Source organism: Herpailurus yagouaroundi, unplaced genomic scaffold, assembly GCF_014898765.1.
Source record: "Herpailurus yagouaroundi ecotype Mexico unplaced genomic scaffold, PumYag 162, whole genome shotgun sequence".
In the NCBI taxonomy this organism is placed as follows: Eukaryota; Metazoa; Chordata; class Mammalia; order Carnivora; family Felidae; genus Herpailurus; species Herpailurus yagouaroundi.
This window is the reverse complement of record NW_024412403.1, coordinates 1,486,293-1,506,188: the sequence shown is the minus strand read 5'-3', so window position 1 is coordinate 1,506,188 and position 19,896 is coordinate 1,486,293. Positions and strand designations below refer to the sequence as shown.

Sequence of the window (19,896 nt, the reverse complement as noted above, 5' to 3'; positions counted from 1 at the left end):
CGTGCCACACAGGCCCCAGGGCCCCGTGCGGTTGTCACTTACCGGGTAGAGAGAGCACGTGCCACACAGGCATAAACTCGACTTTAAATGTGTAGGGGCTGCTGCACTTGTTTGCCGTGAGGAGAGGAGAGGACTTTCACCTGGCCTTCCTCTCCTAGAACCAGCGGACAGGCATCCAAACCGCAAAGCCAGAGGACAGCTGCGGACGAAAATAGAGTCTGGCGAAGGCACGATTCCGGTGCGGTCCAACGCCAGCCTGCAGACGTGGGACGGGGTGCTGCAGGGCGAGAGGCTGCTCACCATGTCCTGCAGCGACAAGATGGCCCGGTAAGGCTTCCCACCCGCGGGCTCCCGCAGGCGCCGTCCACCGCTCTGGGCCTGGTGTCGTCTGCGTGTCCTGCCCCGGGCTCCTGCGCCCTCTGTGGGACCGGGGCCCCACCCAGGGTGTCGGGGGCCACCTTGAGGGGATCGAGCTGGGCCTTGGGCTGCCGTCCTTCAGGCTGTGTCTCTGCCTCGCCCTTGCGTTTGTGCGTGCACTTCCGGGGCATTGGGGCATCTGTGTGCTGCAGATAGTTTGCTCCCAGGGGCGCCTGGAGGGCTCAGTCAGTTCAGCGTGACTCTTGATTTTGGCTCAGGTCATGATCCCAGGGTCATGGGATCGAGCCCTGCATCGGGCTCTGCACTGAGCATTGCGCCTGCTTGGGATTCTCTTTCTCCCTCTACCTCTCTCCCCTGCTCATGCTCCCTGTCCTTCCCTCCCTCCCTCTCTCTCCTTCTCTCCCTCTCTCTTTCTCTCTCTCTCTCTCTCTCTGAAAAAAAAGTTGTAAAATGGTTTGATCCCAGAGAAAACTAAAACTAAGAGTGTTCTCATTCTTGGTAGATGCCAGCTTAGTGGTCCTGTTCCCCACAGTTACCATTTGGGGTTTCTGTGAGTGCAGAGAGTCCCTAGCATCCCGTGTTGGGGGTGGTGGCTTCCAGTGAGGCTGGGGTGGCTGAGACGCACCAGTTTGCGTTTGCTTGACAGAGGCTCTTTCAGACAAAGATGTGTCCGGGCCAGATTTTAGAAGGCCTCATTTCGTCAGAGGCTGGTGTTAGTTCCAGCAGCTTTTTGTTTATTTTTTAACAAACGTTCACTTGAATAAAAAAGGGCAAGTAATGTAGGTAGGTGCGAGAACTTGGATGGCACAAAAGCATATTAAGACAAAGATCGCCTCTTTGTTCAGAGCTCTGCTGTGCGGCTCGTCGTGATCGGGTTCTTGACTGCTCTTCCAAAACTGTCACAGTTGATGTGCATGTATGTGCACGCATGTACCTGTTCGGTTGTCTGTAAGGTCTTTGTATTGACTTTCTTGCAAGGACCTTGTCAGAGAGCCTCAGGTACACAGAACTTGAATCAGCATATGCTGTGGTCCACTGCCCTTAAGTACAGGTGCACACTGAGCCCACCTTGATGAATTTGCTTTCTATGTGTCCTTCCTGTCCACCATCCATTCACTTGTGTGTGTGTGTGTGTGTGTGTGTGTGGCCTTGGAAAAATACATGGTGGTGTCATTTTAGGGTATTTATGTGTATGTTGTTAATTCATAGAAACGGAATTGTGTTTTAGGTGCTATTCTGTGTCTCGTAGTTTCATTCAACCCAGTGTTTGGACACTGACCCCGATGCGGTGACAGACAGCTGGTTTCTGCAGAGACCCTGCCATAGTCATGGCCGTGCTGTGTCCGTGCCCTCACCATAGAGACTTGGGTCTGCTCTCTCCACCACAGCACAGCCTGGAGTTTTTGTGAGTGTGGCTCGTCATAGACCTTTGCCGTCCAGGGTCTCTGCTGCACACGTGTAGAACTTCACGGGTCTCTGCCGTGCCCAGAAGGGTCACGCCTGTGTATGCTTACACCGACGGTGCGTGAGGCTGGTTTCTGCCTCATTTCAAAACTGCTCTGTGGGGTGTGGAGCGGCTGTGCAGTCGTTCATCTTTCTCATTGGAGTTACCTGTTCACACCGTCTGCCCACTCGTCTTCTGGGTCTCATGCTTTTTGTCATCTCGACCGACAGAAGTTCTTGTTGCAGCTGCTATTGCAGTCTTTGATGGTCGGAGAAGGTTCCGTGTCTTCTCCAGTCCAGACCCCCGTCTTCACTTGGTCCGTGCCATGCTCTGAGGAGAAACGCTTCGTTTTGTTAGAACCTTACCCGTTAATCTTTCACCCTGTGATTTGTACTTTTAGAATCTTATTTAAGAAATTCCTCCTCAAATTAAGGGCATGAAAATATTCTCCCGTACTTTTTTCCAAAATTTTTATCATTTTACTCGCAAACATTTGTGTTATAAATAATAATGTGGCTTTACTACTTTAGTATGGTAAGTCAGTTTTCCTGGGACCGTCTACTAAATAATCGAGACCCTCTCCTTTGATCTGTGAAGGCGTCCCTGTAATATACTGAACTCCCTTACAAAGACAGGGCTGCTCCTAGGCTCCTAGCCTCTCGAGTCTCTATAATCCAGTGTACTTGCACAGGTTCCACAGTTTTTACACTTCTGACATTTTAGTGTGTTTAAAGGTCTGGTTGGATAAGACTGTTCTTCATCCTTCTCTCATCACACTTGTAGCTTTTTTTTTTTTTCAACGTTTATTTATTTTGGGGACAGAGAGAGACAGAGCATGAACGGGCGAGGGGCAGAGAGAGAGGGAGACACAGAATCGGAAACAGGCTCCAGGCTCCGAGCCATCAGCCCAGAGCCCGACGCGGGGCTCGAACTCACGGACCGCGAGATCGTGACCTGGCTGAAGTCGGACGCTTAACCGACTGCACCACCCAGGCGCCCCGCACTTGTAGCTTTTTACGAGCCTCTGTTCTTCTGTACATATTATAGAATCGGCTTCTCAGGTGCATACGTGTCTTGCTTAGATTTTATATGGAATTGTGGAATTATGGATTGAAAGGGAAAGAGTGAACATAAAGTTAAATCAGTCCCTCCATGAGTATCGTGTGTTTTTCCAACTGTCATCTGGGTCAGTTATATGCCAGGCAGTTTTGACAGATTAATTCCTAGAACTTCATACTTCTTATATTCATGTGAGAATTATCTTATTATCTATTGTGTATTCTGGATAATTGTTGCTGATGTACACGAACACGATTTATTTTTATTGTGGCAAAAAACACGTGATGTAAAATCTATCGCATTAACCATTTTTTAAGAGTTTATATATATATACTTTTTAATTTAATTTTTTTTAAAATTTTTTAAAATGTTTATTTTTGAGAGAGACAGAGCATGAGCAGGGGAGGGGCAGAGAGGAAGACAGAATCTGAAGCAGGCTCTGCGCTGTCAGGGCAAAGCTCAGTGCGGGGCCCGAACTCACAGACTGTGAGATCATGACCTGAGCTGAAGTCAGACGCTTAACCAACTGAGCCACCCAGGTGCCCCAAGAGTTTATATCTTTAAAAAGCAGTTTTGGGTTCACAACAAAATTAAGAGGAGTGTACAGAGATTTCCCACATACTCTGTGTCCCCGCACACGCACACCCCCCAGAATGTGCATCTGTTCCAATGATGAACCTGCCCGGATACATCATAGTCACCCAGAGTCCGTAGTTTACATGAGGCTTTACTCTGCGTGTGGCACGTTCTCTGGGTTTGGGCAGTTACTTAATCATGTGTATTTGTCATTAGGGTGTCATAAAGAGTATTTTCACTGCCTTGAAAATCCTCTGTGCTCCACCCTGTCACCCCTTCCTCTCCCCAGCCCCTGACAACCCCTGAGCTTTCTGTTGTCTCCATGGTCCCGCCTTTTTCAGAACGTCACACAGATAGAATCATACAGGATGTAGCCTTTTCAGATTGGCTGCTGTCACTTAGTGAAATGCACTTGCGGACCCTCCGTCTTCATGGCGTCTTCGTGGTGTCTTCATGGCGTGACGGCCTGCTCCTTCTTAGTGCCGAATACCATCCCGTTGCCTGGACGCACCCGTGTGTTTGCCCGTCACCTCCCAAAGGACACCTTACTGGTTCCCAGCGCTGGCAGTTCTGTAAACCATCTGTGTGCAGGTTTGGTGCGGACCTACATTTTGAGCTCCTTTGAGTAAATACCAACGAGTGTGATCGCTGGGTCATGTGGTAAGAATATGTTCAGTTTTGTAAGAAACTGTGAAAACATGTAGAGAACTACTAAAAATCGACCACAGAAAACCTGATTCAAAAATGGATGAAGGACTTGAAAAGCCGCGTCTCCGGGAAGATGCACCGACGGCCAACAAGTGCAGGAAGATGTCCCCGATCGGCTGGGACACGCGGACCAAAACCACAGCGAGACACCCCCTCACACCCATGGGGATGCCCCCGCCAACAAAACAGAACAAGACAGAAGATGACAAGTGTTGGCGAGGACGTGGAGAGCTTGGAACCCTGAGCGCGGCTGGTGGGAATGTAGATGGGGCAGCCGCTACGGGAACAGTGTGGCGGCTCGTCAGAGTGCTAGCTAGAACTGCCATGTGACCCAGCCATCCCACTTCTGGGCATTCGCCCCAACAACTGAAAGCGGGGTCTCCAGCAGATTCTCGCTCACTCGCGTTCACTGCAGCGTTCTTCACAGGAGCCCAAACGTGATGGCGTGTCTGTCTGTTAAGATCTTTGGCCCATTTTTAAAAACATGGTAGTTTGTTTTCTTGTTGAGTTTTAAGAGTTTTTCACATGTTTTAGATAACAGTCACTTATCAGATTTTTCTCCCAGCCTGTGACTTGTCTGTTCATCCAGTGGACGTTGGTCTTACCCAAGCCGAAGTTCTAAATTTTAATGCAGTCCAACTCATCAGTGTTGTCTCTCGTGGATTGCACCCTCGGTGCTGTATGTACACTCATCACCATATCGAGGTCACCTAGGTTTTCTCCTGTGTTGTTTCTAGGGGGTTATGGTTTTGCATTCTGCATTTAGGTCTGTGATCCTTGTGAGTTAATTATCGTGAAGTGTGTAGGATCTCTGTCCAGATTCACTTTTTTGCACATGGGTCCTCGGTTGTTTCAGCACCACTTGTTGAAGAGACTCTCTTTGCTCCCTGCGTTGCCTTTGTTTTTTGTCTAGGATCGGTTAACTGTGTCTATGTGAGTCTGTTTCTGGGCTTTCTGTTCTGTCCCCTTGATCTATTCGTGTCTTGATTGCCGTTTGGATTTTGAATCCAGTTCTGTCGTATGTGTCAGGGAGGAATTGGTTCCTCACATTCTAACGAGGACAGGAGCCGGGTGGCCTCCAGTTGGCCTGTGCTTCTAACCAACCAGCTGTAAATTGGAGGTCTCAAGGACCTCCTCCTTGGATTCGGTTAACTTGCTAGGGTGACTCACGGATCTCAGAGAAACATCTCCCCCACTAGATCACTAGCTTATTATAAAAGGATATAACTCAGGAACAGCCAGATGAAGAGACGCAGAGGGCGAGGCATGGGGAGAGGAGGGTCAGGGAGCACCCACGCCGTCTCCAGCCGTGCTGCTCTCCTCACATCCACACACCCACCAACCCGGAAGCTTCAAATCCTGTCCTTTGCAGTTTTTATGGATGCTTCATTACATAGGCACATTTGATTAAATCATTGGCCATTGATTTTTTTTTTTTTTAAGTAATCTCTGTATCCAACATGGAGTTCAAACTCATGACCCAAAGATCAAGAGTTGCACGCTCTACCAACTGAGCCAGCCAGGTGCTCCGAATCATTGGCTATTGGTGATTAACTCAACCTCTAGCCCCTCTCCCCTCCCTGGGGGTCAGGGGGATAGGACTGAAATTCCCAACCCTCTAAACCAGCCCTCTCCTTAGGTGCTTTCTACAAGCCACCTCATTAACATAGCAAAAGACATCTGTAAGGCTCCCCTCACCTAGGAAATTCCTGAGGTTTTATAGGAGCCTGAGCCAGGAACCATGAACATGAACAGAGACCAAATACGTATAAGACCAAGATATGTTTCTTACAAATCCCAGTATCCCAGTTACTGCAGTTTTATCGTAAGTCTAAAAGCCCCCCAGTGCCAGTCCTCTGACTGTGTTCTCCTCCTGTGCTGCGTTGGTGGTGCTGGGTCTTGAGCCTCTGGTGAACTTGAGAATCATTTTGTCAACACCTGCAATCTACCTTGCTGAGATCATGACTGGGACTGACCAAGCCGAGGAGAGCCGACATGTTAACAATACCCTGTGTTCCTGTCCATGAACATGGAATATCTCTGCATTTATGTAGTTCTTCTTTGATTCTTTTCTCGGAGTTTGGCAGTTTTCCTCATAGAGATCTCCTACATATCCTGTTCGATTTATACCTAAATATTTAATTTTTGAAGGTATTAATGTAAATGGTATTATTTTTTTGATTTCAAATTCCGCTTGTTCCTTGTTGGTCACACTGACCTTTGACCAAGGTGCAGTGGTGATTCATGGAGGAAAAGTCTTTTTAACAAATGGTGACTGGACAAGTGGACCTCTCTATGTGAAAACAGACAAGGGAACTTCATATTTTCACCACATACAGAGATTAAAATGGGCCACAGATGGGGGCGCCTGGGTAGCTTAGTTGGTTGAGTGACTGACTCTTGATTTTGGCTTAGGTCATGATCCCAGGGTCATGGGATCGAGCCCTGCATCGGGCTCCATGATAAGCGTGGAGCCTGCTTAAGAGTCACTCTCCCTCTGTCCCTCTCCCCTGCTCGTGTGCTCTCTCTAAATTAAGATAAATTTTTTTTAAAAGGATCATAGATAGCAATGTATAAAAGTTGTAGAAGAAAACGGGAAAATCTTGGCAGTTGTGGTAGATATTTTCTTAGATATAACACTAAAAGCACTCTCCATCAAAGGAAAAACTGATAAATTGGACTTCATCAAATTAAAATTGCTTCTCTTTAAAGACACCATTAGAGAATGAGAAGTAATCACTGACTGGGAGGAAATATTCGCAGATCATGTATCTGATAAAGGGCCTGTATACAATATATAAATTTAGACCCTCAAAACTCAGCCAGGGGGAAAAGCAGTTTTTAAAATGGGCAAAATAATCTGAATGGACACTTTACCAAAAAAGATGTCAAATCAGCACACGATAAAAGGCTCAGCACCGTTCACCATCACTAGGAAATGCAGGCGAGGTGCAAAGTCCTCCTGTGAGCTAAGATGAAAACAACCGGCCATGTAAAGGGTTGACAGGGATACAGGGAGACTGGTGCCCTTGTCTTCTGTGGGCGGGCGTGTTCTTTTGAAGACGGGTTGGCGGTTTCTTAAAAGACTAAGGATGTGCCCATCGCACGCCCCAGCCATCGTGCTCGTGGGTGCGAGGTGGAAGTGGAAGTGCACGTCCGCAGAGTCACACGTGAGTGCTCAGAGCTCCTTTGTGGTAGTCGGCAAGCAGAGGCAGGCCAGCCACCACCTGTACGGAAGTGGATAGGCACACGGTGGGTGTCCATGCGGCGGGTACTTGGGGGGGTGGGGATGAACAGTGCCACCCGGTGCACTGCGGGTAAACCTCAAAATAACCGTGCAGAGGAAGAGAAACCAGACAAACAGGAGAGCTTGGCGGGTGATTCCATGAATTTAAATCCTAGAGAATGCAAACTAACCTCCAGTGGCAGAAAGCAGGTCAGTGGCCGCCCAGGGAGGGGCAGCAGGGGGGACATAGGACAAGGAGGACTCCGGGGATGGTGGGTCTCAAGGGCACAGGCAGAAGTCGCCTCTCACTACCGCGTGGGCCTTAATATGTGCCCTGTAGTGAGTGTCAGCTGTACCTCAGTAATACCCAGAAGAGGAGATCACAGTGGAGATTAGAAAACGATCGGAAGTCACAAAGAGTTGCACAGCTAATCAGTTACAAAGAACAAGCTGTAGGTAGTTACGTGCAGGGTTATAGGCGACTTCAACAGAAATAGGTGTTGACACTGAAATGAAACGAAAACAGCCTTCCAGAAAAATGTGCATTCCTGAAACTGACTCAAGCATAGGTGGAGAGGGGACTATGTAACCATTAAAAATACACACGTCACACCCAATCCCAGGAAGGAAACAAACTGAAGAAAACCAAAGACAGGAGAGGGCTGTAGAGAAGGCAGACCCGCTCGCCTGGACGGCTTTGGCGTGAACTCCCTACACTCCTGCAGAGCTGAGGATCCCTATTTTAGGTCATTTTTTCTAGAGACTAGAAGATGAGGGAAGGATCCCCAGCTCACTTTTTGGGATTATTGTCACCTCTGCTACCACGGCATTAAGAATGGTAAAGGAAAAAGTGGCAAGCCACCCTCAGCCATAAAAACCCGCCCACCCACACCAGAGCCAATAGTGCATTTTCAATAGTTGGATCGACTATTGAATTTTCTACAACTTCAGTGCAATTTTAATCAAATGCCCTAATTTTTTCCCAGCCCTCGGGAATCCAATCCCAGCACTCAAATGGAAATCAGCAGTGTGAGACTGGTAACGACTGGTGGCAGCTTTGCCCGCATTTGAGGGGAAACGTAAACCAGATGGAAGTTTATTTCTGTCTCACAGAAAGTCAGGTCCAGAAGTCGGTGGGTCGATCGGGTTCTGTCTTCCTGCTGCATCCAGGACGCATCTTCTGTCCTCGGGGTGCCACAGCGCCCCCTCCCCCCCCCCCCCCCCGCCGAATCCTCCGGTGCCTGGTCCGAGCTGCCACGGTGGCAGGAAGGAGGGGCGGCCCGGGGCGGCCCGGCCGCCACAGGCACAGTCACGTGGCAGCTGTGTCCCATCACCTGGAACCCGGCCCAGGCGCGTGCAGGCAGCCGGGGCCAGTGGGCTCGCACGTCGCCCCCCCCCCCCCCCCCCGGGATGGCGGCTGTGCTGCTTAGAGGGGGAGGGAACAGGACTGCAGGTGCAGGCGCTGCTGCGTGTGGGATCTGCGGTCGGCAAACAGTCCCAGAGCGTGTTTATGCTCCGAGAAAAGCAGGCCCCTTCACACGGCACACAGAAGCACGTTCCAGGCAAATTACGGAGCTGAACGCGAAGAGTGGGTCCTGGCAATCCTTGTGGCTTCCACTTAAGCAGATTTCTCAATCAAGGCGCAGAAAGCCCAAATTAGAAAGAAAAACATGAATAAATTTGACTAACTTGGAAATTTAAAACTTATTTACCAAAACCCCTTTAGATACAGTGAAGAGAAAAGCCACACACTGGGGAAAGAGACTCTGACTTCTGTAACCAGCAAGAGGTGAGAACCCAGCCGGTAAAGCCAATTCCTGCAGCTCGGTAATTCAGAGGCGCTGCCTGAAGAAGTGTCCCTGCAGGCGAGAAGGAAACGTTCCAGGTCTTGTTGAGATGGGGTGACACTCGTGAGCGTGAAAGTCAAAACTCACGGACGGGAACCCTCACGACCTGTGCCTGTAAACTGGTTACGCGTCATCCGTGCAAACAGCAGACAAGGCAGACACACAGGCCTGGAGGAAAGGGGGCAGGATGCTTCCAGAAGGGACAACATGGAGACAGCCACCACCCCTGCTGCCTCTCTCACCTCTCACGGTGTGGTGTGTGGGCGCCCACACGCACAGTTCTCCAGGTCCCTGGGATGCCTCCTGGGGCTCATGCAGACCCCGCGATTAAGGGCTGGGCCTCACGGGACTGCCCCCCCCTGCAGACGACAGTTGCATCTGCTAGAACTGGGCCCGGGGCTCCCGCACCTTGTCCCACTCGGCTATTGGACTCAGTCCTCGGGTTGAACAATTTGCTACTATAGCTCACGGAAGTCAGAGAAAACAGTTTACTTAACACCTACCGGTTGGTTATGAAGAATACAACTCGGGAACAGCCAGGTGGAAGAGGAGAAGGTTCGGGGGCGTATGGAGCATCCGCGTCTCCGGGCATATGGCACCTCCCTTCCAGCTCCTTGCTTGTTCACCGCTCCCCGCCCCCCACTGCCATAGCTCCCTGCGCCCTCCGGGTGGAGGGCTTCCGGCCCACTTGTCCCTGTGGACCGGCCCCCACCCTCCAGGGTCACCTCATTAGCATAAGCTCCAGAGTGCTTGAAAGGGGCTTGAAAGGGGCTCGTTATTCCGAGTCACACCAACACCTGGCCAGGGGGGGCTGGAGGGTTAGAAAAGTCCTCGGAAATGCTCTGGTGGCCTGCAGGCTACCAGCTGGCTGCAGTCTCCGCCCCAAGGGAACGAGAGCATCTCGGGAGTCCCTTCTGGAAGGCAGGGCTGACCTGTGTCCCTCCCAGAGAGGCAGGGTCACTCCGTCGGAAGAGCACGGGACAGGGGCAGGGGGCAGGCTTAGGGGCGAGGCCACCGTGGGCTGGGGGCGGGGAGGGAGGCACGGCACTGACGCCAAGGGTCACCAGGTACCGTGCGTCTGTCTGGTGGGCGGTTTGGCCGAGAAGGCTGAGTGGGGGCAGCCTCGCGGCAAATCCCGTGGAGAAGCAGGTGGGGTGACCTTGGTTCTGACGACCACAGCCTCTGTGCGCCCAGCTGCGTGGAGCTGAGGGAGGAAGCCGGGGCTTCCTGTGTGGGCACACTCCGAGACAGCCCAGTGGGGAGAGCCGTGCGGTGGGGAGAAGGGCCCCCGCGCTCCCGTGGAAGCCGTGGGCGGCTATGGAGAAGCTCCATCAGGGACCTGGCCGGGCGACAGTGCTCTGAGCCCTGGCCTCCAAGAAGTCACGGGGGGAGGGGATCGAGAGAGGCCGGAGCGTGTGGGCACCTGCCTGGTTCTTTCTAGCATCGCCCGGCACAACGCCGTGGACCCCTGCGCCCTCACGCGGGGCTGAGCCAGTTTGCAGTCTTTGCAGAGGGCAGCTGGGGGGCGTTGTTTGCCTGGAGCCCGGCGGCGTCTGCTCTCCTCACCCTCCCAGGGGTCTGTAAGGTGCATCGGCAGGAGCCCATCTGCCAAAGCGGGGGGGGCACGCCCCGCGTTCCTGCCAGGGCCTCCACGGGGCCGTCACGGCTCCTAGAGTCCTCCCGAGAAGCACGTGCTCAGAATCAATGACTCGTTGCCAAGTACAGGGTTCTGCAAAGTCACTGTTTTAAAGGTTGTCCTGGGAGGCCGAGTTCCCCCTAAAATGGTCTAAACCCCTACGCAGGCTTGAATGTACATAAGGAGGGCCGCCCTGCGATTTTTGTAAGCACTTCATGCTTTTTCTCGCAGGACAGGAAGACCTGCGTTTGACCTTCCTTTTTAGGGGGTGGGAGGCACACGCAGGGCTGGGGGCTCCCCCTTCAGCGTGCGTTATCGATCTGGCAGGTGTGTAGTTTGAGCGCCGGAGAGCTCAGCGAATGCAGCCCAAGCCTCTCCTCCGTGGAGCTTGCACGCTGGTTGGGGGGTGGGGGGAGGGGACAGCTATGACCGGTAGACCGTAGATTATGTAGGTAGCCCAGGAGGGCACACGGGAGCGTCCCCTGAGAGGAACTTGCTGCAGAGACTAACAGGCGGGGGCACCGTACCCAGGAGGCTGGAGGACCTGGGAGGAGTGGCTGGGAGGCCCCTCGCCCCTGGTGGCCCGCGCCTGGGCGGGGCGTGGGGGGCGGCAACCGGTTGCACAGACCTTTGAAACTGTGGTGTTTTCTAGGGAGAAGATAGGGGCCTTGGAGGGTTTTGTGCACGGGAGTGACCAGGCCTGGCCTGTTGTCACAGGGTCACATGGCTGCTCTCCAGGGATGGGCCATGGTGTGTGGGGGGGGGGGGGGGGGGGCTAGGCGACAGCGATGCAGCAGGTGGGGACCTGCGGGAGCAATGCAAGGAGTCGGCTCCGGGGTCTGTTCTGAAAGGAGGTCCCCAGCACTGCTGGCTGCCAGCCGGTGACAGGAGCCAGCTGGAGACCCCGAAAACAGAGCGTGGAGCTGGGTGGGTCAGGAGTCTGGGCAGAGAACCCTGTGCCACCACTGGTTGCCAGCATTGACCCACTGGGCACTGCCCTCTGTCTCCTAACATGAGGGCGGGGGGGGGGGTGCACTGGACTTCAGCCTGAAGCCCAGTGGCCGTGAGGTGAGAGCAGTGTGAGCGGGGGAGGGAGGGCTCTAGACGGAGTGGCCTGGGCCTCACTGCACGACACCCCAGCCCCGCCCCCACGTCCTGTCCAGACCCTGCAGCCCCCCCAGACCCAAGCCCAGGATGTTTCTAAGAGGGGCCTCACTTCCCTGTCCCCACCCGCTTGTGACCTGCAGACGGCCTTCCCACGGCCTCTGCCTGTGGCTCCTTCCTGACACACAGAGGAACGTGGAGGTGAGTCGTCTCCTAAAAACACTTCCACTAAATAAGATGGAGTGGTGGCTCCCCACCGGCCTCAGGCTGCCCGGGTAGGTCCTGGCCCTGCCTTCCCCCAACCTTCCTCTCCTTCCTCTCGGGGCAGCCACCGCACCCCCTCCCGGGTCTGGCTGGGCCCCCCGGACCCAGGTTGCAACCCAAGGTTGCCCTCAGGACCTTCCCCGAAGTTTTCCTTTTCTGGGGACCTTGCCTTCCCTTGGATTGATTTCCCTCCACTTATGTTCTTGATCGTGTGTTTGCCTTGGCTCCACTCGCCCCCAGTCCAGACGGCCCCCTGGCCCCAGAACACGTGGGCCGCGTCTTCCCAGCCCCACGGACTTGGTGCCCAGCACCTGCTGCTGTCTGTAGGACGTGGGAAGGGGGCAGGGCCGTGCCGGTGCGAGGGCAGAGGCTCAAGCAGGAGCCTAGGTTGTCAGTGATGGGAACGCATCTTGACCAGCGTCAGCCGAGCACACGGTCGCCCGTCCTGCGCCGTCCTGCTCGGGTCAGTCCCCGCTGAGGGCCGGGGAGGGCCGGCCGCCGCGGGGACCTCACCCCCCACCCCCAGCCGAGCCTCCCTGCATGTGTCAGACCAGGCCCTGCCCGGGGTTGTCACCAAGGAGCAGGCAACTGGTTTGATGTTTTCAGCATCTCCTTTGCAGTTGTTTTTATTGGAAGTAATAACATAAAGATTTACTTTCTCTTCTGACTTTTCTCCCAAGAAACGTGGCTCACTGAACCTTCTTTTAGAACTGAGCCTCAGAGGGTGTGTCACGGGAGGCACAAAGGCAAGAGATGTTTCCACAGCTCCGAATAATTGTTAAGTAGGATTTTCTCTACGTCAGTTAACATTTTTAAGTGCTGTCTTCTCCTGTTTGTACACATCGGGGCGCGTGAGTGCGACCAGGCAGCCGTGCGTGGCGCTGGCTCGGTGCGTGTGCGACACGGACCCCCCCCCCCCCTTGCACTCAAGCGTGTGTTCCCTCTGCCCCCAGGTGGAACGTGGTGGGCGTCCAGGGCTCACTGCTCAGCATCTTCGTGGAGCCGATTTACTTCTCGAGCATCATCCTGGGCAGTCTCTACCACGGGGACCACCTCTCCAGGGCCATGTACCAGCGGATCGCAAACATAGAAGACCTGCCCCCGCTGTACACCCTCAACAAGCCTCTGCTCAGCGGCAAGTACCTCTCCGGTGGGGTCGTTTCCTTGTTCAGATAACCGCGTCTCGCCAGGCCCGCGTCTCGCCAGTGCGGACGCCGTAGGGACGCTGCTCTGGCCGTCAGAAAGGCCGGGCCGCTCTGTGAGGGTGGAAGGCGGTGTGTCGGGGCCTCTGGGCCATCGTAAGTGGGGCCTCATACGCCTCATCTTCTCTTCGATTGGAAGCCTTGGCGTTTTGCAGAGCCCACACTTGGCTCCTGCGTGTTTTTCTGTGTCGGCGGGAGAGGCTCGCAGATGCCACGGAAATGACGCAGGCGTCAGCGTCCGAGACGAAGCTGGGCTGGGCCTCCCAGGATTGGTCGTCTCCGTGACGAGCCCGGCTCGCTCTCGGGAGGCTGGCGACGGAGCTGGGTGTACCCGGGACGGGTCCGGGATGTGTCAGTGATGACATGCCCGAGTGCCCTTTGTCACCGGTTTGTCTGCTGTGTCCCCTGTAGCATCTCAGTGGCGACCGGTGAGGGAACAGCAGCTCTTGAATGCAAGGGTCCTAATCTCTCAGTTCAGCCCATTTAAAGGATGCAGTTAAGGTATTTTTTTTCCTTTTGAAAATATCGTTCTGCTTACTTTTTTAAAGCTCTGAACTAAAACCGTAACCCCAAACTAAAACGTGTTTCTCCCGGTGTGTGCGCGTGTGCTGCCTTGTTTGTGGTGCTGGCCACTAGCTCACCTTTCCCTGGGGAAAAGCGGTGTGGCATTTCGTTTGAAGGCACGTCTCTTAGAGCGCACGAATTATGCACAATGGAGGAAACCGGTGGTTGTGTCTGATCAAATTCTGCAGCCCCCCTGACTTTAACCCCAACCTTTAAAGACAAAATACTGACTCCACTAACGCTTGGTGGGAAATTGCAGCCGTGGCGTCCACGTGCACGGAGCGTCTGCTGGGACACAGGAGGTGAGCGTGAGTATTTCCTTGTGGGTCAGCACACGGGTTCCCGGACTCGGGAGACTGCTCTCCCCGTGTAGCCTCCGTGGTCTGTAAGTTCAGCGGTCACCTGACCTCTGGATTCACGGACACTGACCGCACTGGGAGACGCGTGGCACAGAGTTGTCGCTCAGCGGTAGTTGGGAACCTGCGCCCTGTTGACCGAAACTGAGTCACGTGTACATGAAGTGCGTACGTACCTGTGATAAGATATGAAAATCGCGTTTGCAAGATAGAGACCCTGAGGTCGTCCTGTGTGTATTTGCGACGAAGACGGACCTGCTCTCCTTTCTCCCCTCCCCCGCATCCCCTCCACTCCCAGACCCTAAAACACGCAGCCGCAAGGTTGTGGCAGAGCACCTGCGGGTACAGAGGCCCTCCCGCGGAGCCGGGCCACCTTGCTGTCGCTCTATCACACTGGCAGCTTGCATGGCCCGGTTTCCCGGTCTTCCCTCCCCAGGATGGGGATGGGCTGGGGCCCTGCGTGATCCTTCTGGACAAGCATGTGGGAGTTCTGTGAAATCCAGGGGCAGCGCTGAGGTCTCAGGAAGCAGAATATTTCTCAAATGCTGGGCCACTGGACAGCATCACTTTGGCATCGAAGTCTGCTTCAAAATGCAAACTATTTGATAGTTTCAAACAGAGGGGGAGGCAAACCATGAGAGACTCTTAAATGCAGAGAACAAGCTGAGCGTTGATCGCGGGGCCGGGGGCGGGGAACGGGTGACGGGCACCGAGGAGGCCACTTGTTGGGATGAGCACTGGGTGTCGTATGTAAACGATGAATCATGGGAATCCACCCCCAAAACCAAGAGTACCCCGTACGTGCCGTATTTAACTAACTTGACAATAAATTATATTTTTAAAAAAATGCAAACTATTTGAGATATTTTACTTTGGATAAATGCTTTATTTTAGAAACAGTGATGTTTGGTTGGTTTTCCTTGAATAGAGTTGAAGTCTGTGCAGTGAGTAGCTTTGGGGAAGATGCTTTCAGTCTGTGGCACTCCCATGAGGTCTACAGGGCGGAAGCCAGAGGGGCGAGCAGGGAGGAGGTGCAGATGCCACTCCCGTCAGCGGACCAGCGCACATCGGCCTCCTGGGTGGAAATCTGAGCAGATGATATTGTCACAACGCAAGGACTCGGGCAGGGGGGTCTGGGGCAGTGAGCACTGAGGTCTGAAGTGGGGTAGGGTCTCACTCCTTTAAAATGGGCCCCACAGCAAAGCCCTTCTAGGAAAGTCTTACATTTAACGAGTGGCCTGGACAGTGGAACAGCCAGGACACTGTGGGTTTCCTTCCGGCCCTGTCCGTACATGTGCGCGTGTGCGTGCGTGTGCGTGTATTTATCACAGTTCACGGATGTCTGTCCTGCCTTTTTCAACTCACGTTGTATCACACATCGTCCCGTGTTGAAGGAGAATGACAGTGTAGCAGGACCTAGGCCGCGGTGTCCTCGGAGAGGAACAAAGACGGCCATCGGCGCAGCGCGGGGAGCGGCCTGGTAAACGAGACTGTTGCCGACAACCACAGCGGATCCAGGGGCTCTTCCACCGATGTGGTGGTGGGCCGATTTCCTTAATGCCACCAAGGACAGACGGGAAGAATGTCATTTCTACGTCAGCATAGAACTTCTCGGTGGCGAGCTGTGACCGCGGGGCCGCGAGCACTCACGTGATTCCCTTCCCTGGCGTTTTGGACGCGGGAGCCTCTTGAACTCTCGTATCTTCTTTCCAGATCAGGTGCACATCCGGCACCTGCAAGCTTCCGGTTCGCATCTGTCGGCCCCTGAGGGAGCCGCCTGGCCTGTCTGGGGCTGCTGTCCAGGTGCCTGGAGAACTGGGGAAGAAAGGCCAGCGGTCTGGACGGCCCCAGGGCCCTGGGGTCACTCATGGCCGGCCGTGTCACCAGCGTTGACACAGAACATGACGACGGCCAGGGCCGGGGCGGTGCTGAGGGAGCGAGTGCATTCTTGTGGGTCCAGCCTGCGCGGGGACCTCTGGAAAGGCAGGAGGAAGGCAGGGGCTGAGCACGTGGCAGAGAGAAAGCAGGGGTGCCGTTGGCGTGCCTGGCGGAAAGCCACGTACGCGCTTACTGTGGGCAGAGGGGCTCGTGTCCGCATCTCGCCCTAAGCGCAAGAGAGAGAGCAGGTGTGAGGGACAGCGGGGGAGGCCGTGTTTTCCAGGCACCAGGGGCTGGAAAGGCCTAGAAAAGAGTTTCCTGACGGGAGCTCCGTGCCCCTGATGTCAGGAAGCGCTCGCGTTGGAGTGCCGGCCACTGCCGGCTGTGGACACGGTGACGGTGATGGCAGGTTCTGCTGGGAGGCCACCCAGGTGACCCGAAAGCGTCCTCTAAACTCATAAGTTCCTATGGATGTGGTTTGCTTATTTTTTAAAAATTCTCTCTGTGGGTGTCTTTAACGGTAAAGCAGTTACTTATTTAATTGACATATTGGAAGATTTTTCAAAAGCAACAGTTGTTATACTTGATCTGGTGGTGTTTTCGAACCCTGTCCTGCGTGTGTCCGTACTTCCCGTCACCCCTCACGGGTGGAACGGGCTGCGGTCCCTGCAGGGCTCCAGAAGATCACCGCCCTGCTCCCAGCCCACGCAGAACAGAGACACAGGGCTGCGCACCCTCCTGGGACTGCTGGCCTGGGCTTGGTCCCCACCCCACCCGGCCTCCTCCCTCCTCCATCCAACTCAGAGGCCCTTCTCCTGTCGCCCTTGGCCCGTTGGCGGGGTGGGAACGTTAGGACTTCGTGCGCTCGGCCCGTGCCGCCTCAGGAACGCGGAGTCTGGGCGAGGATCCCGCCTGCAGCCCTGCGCCCGGGTGACCGGCGCGCCTCGGGGCCAGGCCACCGCCAGCACGCACGTCCCTGTCCGGACCGGAGCACTCAGGCCCTTCCCCAGAGTCGGTGTCACGAAACCCCAAGGTCGGGTTCCAAGAAGGAAGTCTTGTTTGGCCAGAGGCCCTGGTGTGAGGCGGCCCATCAGGGATTAGTGACCAGGCCGGGAGGAGCCCGAGCCGCCCTGATGGCTTCATTCACCTCCCTTTTAGCTCAGGAGGCGTCTTCACTGAAGACCAGGACCAAAGTCGCAAGGGCGCTCTCTCTGCTCCTGGCTCCAGAGGCAAGTTGTTTCGCAGCTCTCTCGACCCCAGGGGTCTGCGGACAGAGAGGCTGAGGCCCGGGCGTCCTCACTGCGGGTGCCTACTCCTACCCAGGTGCTGGGCTGTTTGCAGAACAGAAGTCGCTTACGTCGAGGTTGTAAACTGCACATGTTTTCCTGGGCAGGTATCGAATGGCTAACGGTTTCCGTCATGGGAGCCCGTGGCGACCCTGGATACCTGTTATTAATCATTATGTACATAATTTGTTTTGGGGTACATGGTTGGCTCAGTGGGTTGAACGTCCGACTCTTGATTTCGCTCGGATCACGGTCTCACGGTCATGGGATCGAGCCCCGCATCAGGCTCCACGATAAGCCTGGAGCCTGCTTGGGATTTTGTCTCTCTCTCCCTCTGCCCCTCCCCTGCTTAATATCTCTCTCCCTCCCTCTCCCCCTCCCCCCTCCCTCCTCCCCTCCCTCTCCTCCCCCTCCCCCTCCCTCTCCTCCCCCTCCCTCTCCTCCCCCCTCCCCCTCCCTCTCCTCCCCCCTCCCCCTCCCTTTCCCTCTCCCTCTCTCTGCTCCCTCCCTCCCTCTCCCTCCGTCTCCACCCCCCTCCTTCCCCCCTCCCTCTCTCCCTCTCTCTGTCCCCCTCAAATTAAAAATAGATAAACAGGGGTGCCTGGGTGGCGCAGTCGGTTGAGCGTCCGACTTCAGCCAGGTCACGATCTCGCGGTCCGGGAGTTCGAGCCCCGCGTCGGGCTCTGGGCTGACGGCTCAGAGCCTGGAGCCTGTTTCCGATTCTGTGTCTCCCTCTCTCTCTGCCCCTCCCCCGTTCATGCTCTGTCTCTCTCTGTCCCCAAAATAAATAAAAACGTTGAAAAGAAAAAAAAATTAAAAAAAAATAGATAAACATTTATAGTTAATTTTTGATTACCCATTAATATGTGAGAAGCCACAGAAAATACTTTTAAGAAGGAAGGAAGAAAAACCAGCAGCACCAGCTAAGTGTCATAAGTTTTTTGCTTGTGTCAGTTACTGGGCCAACCCAGTTTCTTTGCGTTTTTGCTCGAAAAGTTCTGATTCAGCACACTTAGTTTACGGCAGCTGAGGGACTCTCATCACCAGCCAACTGTGCCTGCTTTTACTGCCTTCCGCGCCGCGGCCTATGACAGAGTCATTACCCTAGTTCTCACTTTGTAGCCCCAGAAAGATGAGCTCCCAGTGGCGTCCATCCCCAGGGTAGTGTTGGTCCCAGGGACTCCTAGACCTGCTGCTTTTGTGACCATTTGGGGGCTTTCTGCCCCCAAAGAAGCATGTGGCTAGCACCGAAACTTTAGGCTCTTTCTTTTTTACCGAATTTCCTCCATTCTTGCTAAAGGTGGCACTTATTTGGCTTAAAATACAAAAGCTATTTGTACTTTAGGGTCTCATTTTCTCAGTTAACCAACCATTCCTAGTTTTAATGCAAAATGTTGTGATTGTAAGGTTTAAGTATTCAAAGGTAATCCTTTATTTTGACTATTGTAGGAAAGTGATGGAATTGCAGAGGAAAATAACAGAAGCATTAGCCGTTCATTCGCGAAAGATTCCATTCCTTTATGGTCAGAGATTTGCCCACCAATTGATCCTAAGCAGGTCCCCACCTCCACCACCTCCCCCCACCCCCAACCTCCACAAAACTCTCCCTCACCTGTCTACTTGGAACGCCATGGCCTTGAATGAGCTTGGCGACAGGCCCATGACCTGAAGAAACCTGCATGCCAGACAGGTGGCAGAGACAGAACAGATGTGCTGGTAACACCACCAGAGACCCAAAGACCCTGATAAAAGTCCGGGCAGCAGAGAATCAGCAAGATGAGAAAATTGTGACATCAGGACTCTGTAACTCCTGATGGTACCTTGGTGTCCCATGGCCTTCGACATCTAGGGAGAGGCCAGCTGTTTCCTCTGTGGGAGTCTGCCCCGTGCGGCTACTCTATAAGTGGTTAGGGTCCTCCGGCCATTCCAACAGCCAAGCAAGGATGGGGCTGGACCTCTGGCCTCTTGGTCTAGAAGGGAATGTGGGTCCTGGCTGGATGTGGCTTTCCCTCGAGGCCCTCCCTGGAATACACAGCCAGGAAACAGAAGAAACCAGCTACCTGAATTAATCAACCAAGGTTTTTATTCACAAGTGTGAGTGAACAACCATTATCATTTGAAGAAAATAAACAGGTCAAAAGAGAATGATCGATGTGAAAAAAAACAGAACAACTGAGGGAAAGTAAACATAATTCAGGAAACAGAAAAGAATATAAATAACAGGCCTTATTAATATATGTATTTTGTGAGTGTGGAAAGCAAACGTCAGTTTGAATGTCTAGAAAACATTCAACAAGCACCACTCAGCTGTGTATGGTAGGCTGTTCTGGACGTTGGGATGCGTGCTGAGCACAAGAAACGTCTCCCC

General features: G+C 53.9%; 1 protein-coding gene across 11 annotated transcripts in view; it reads left to right on the top strand.

Moving 5' to 3' along the window:
* ADARB1 (adenosine deaminase RNA specific B1) overlaps positions 1 to 19,896 on the top strand; it is a 133,558-nt gene that overhangs the window by 97,289 nt on the left and 16,373 nt on the right. For 7 of the 11 annotated variants that reach the window (XM_040483748.1, XM_040483742.1, XM_040483741.1 and 4 more), the window contains 2 exons: positions 96 to 327; positions 13,196 to 13,377. In XM_040483748.1, the coding sequence (XP_040339682.1) occupies positions 96 to 327; positions 13,196 to 13,377 (414 nt within the window). Of the gene's footprint in view, positions 1 to 95; positions 328 to 13,195; positions 13,378 to 13,855; positions 13,946 to 14,267; positions 15,060 to 19,896 lie in introns of those variants that run through there. The other 4 variants (XM_040483744.1, XM_040483743.1, XM_040483750.1 and 1 more) reach the window with 3 other exon arrangements.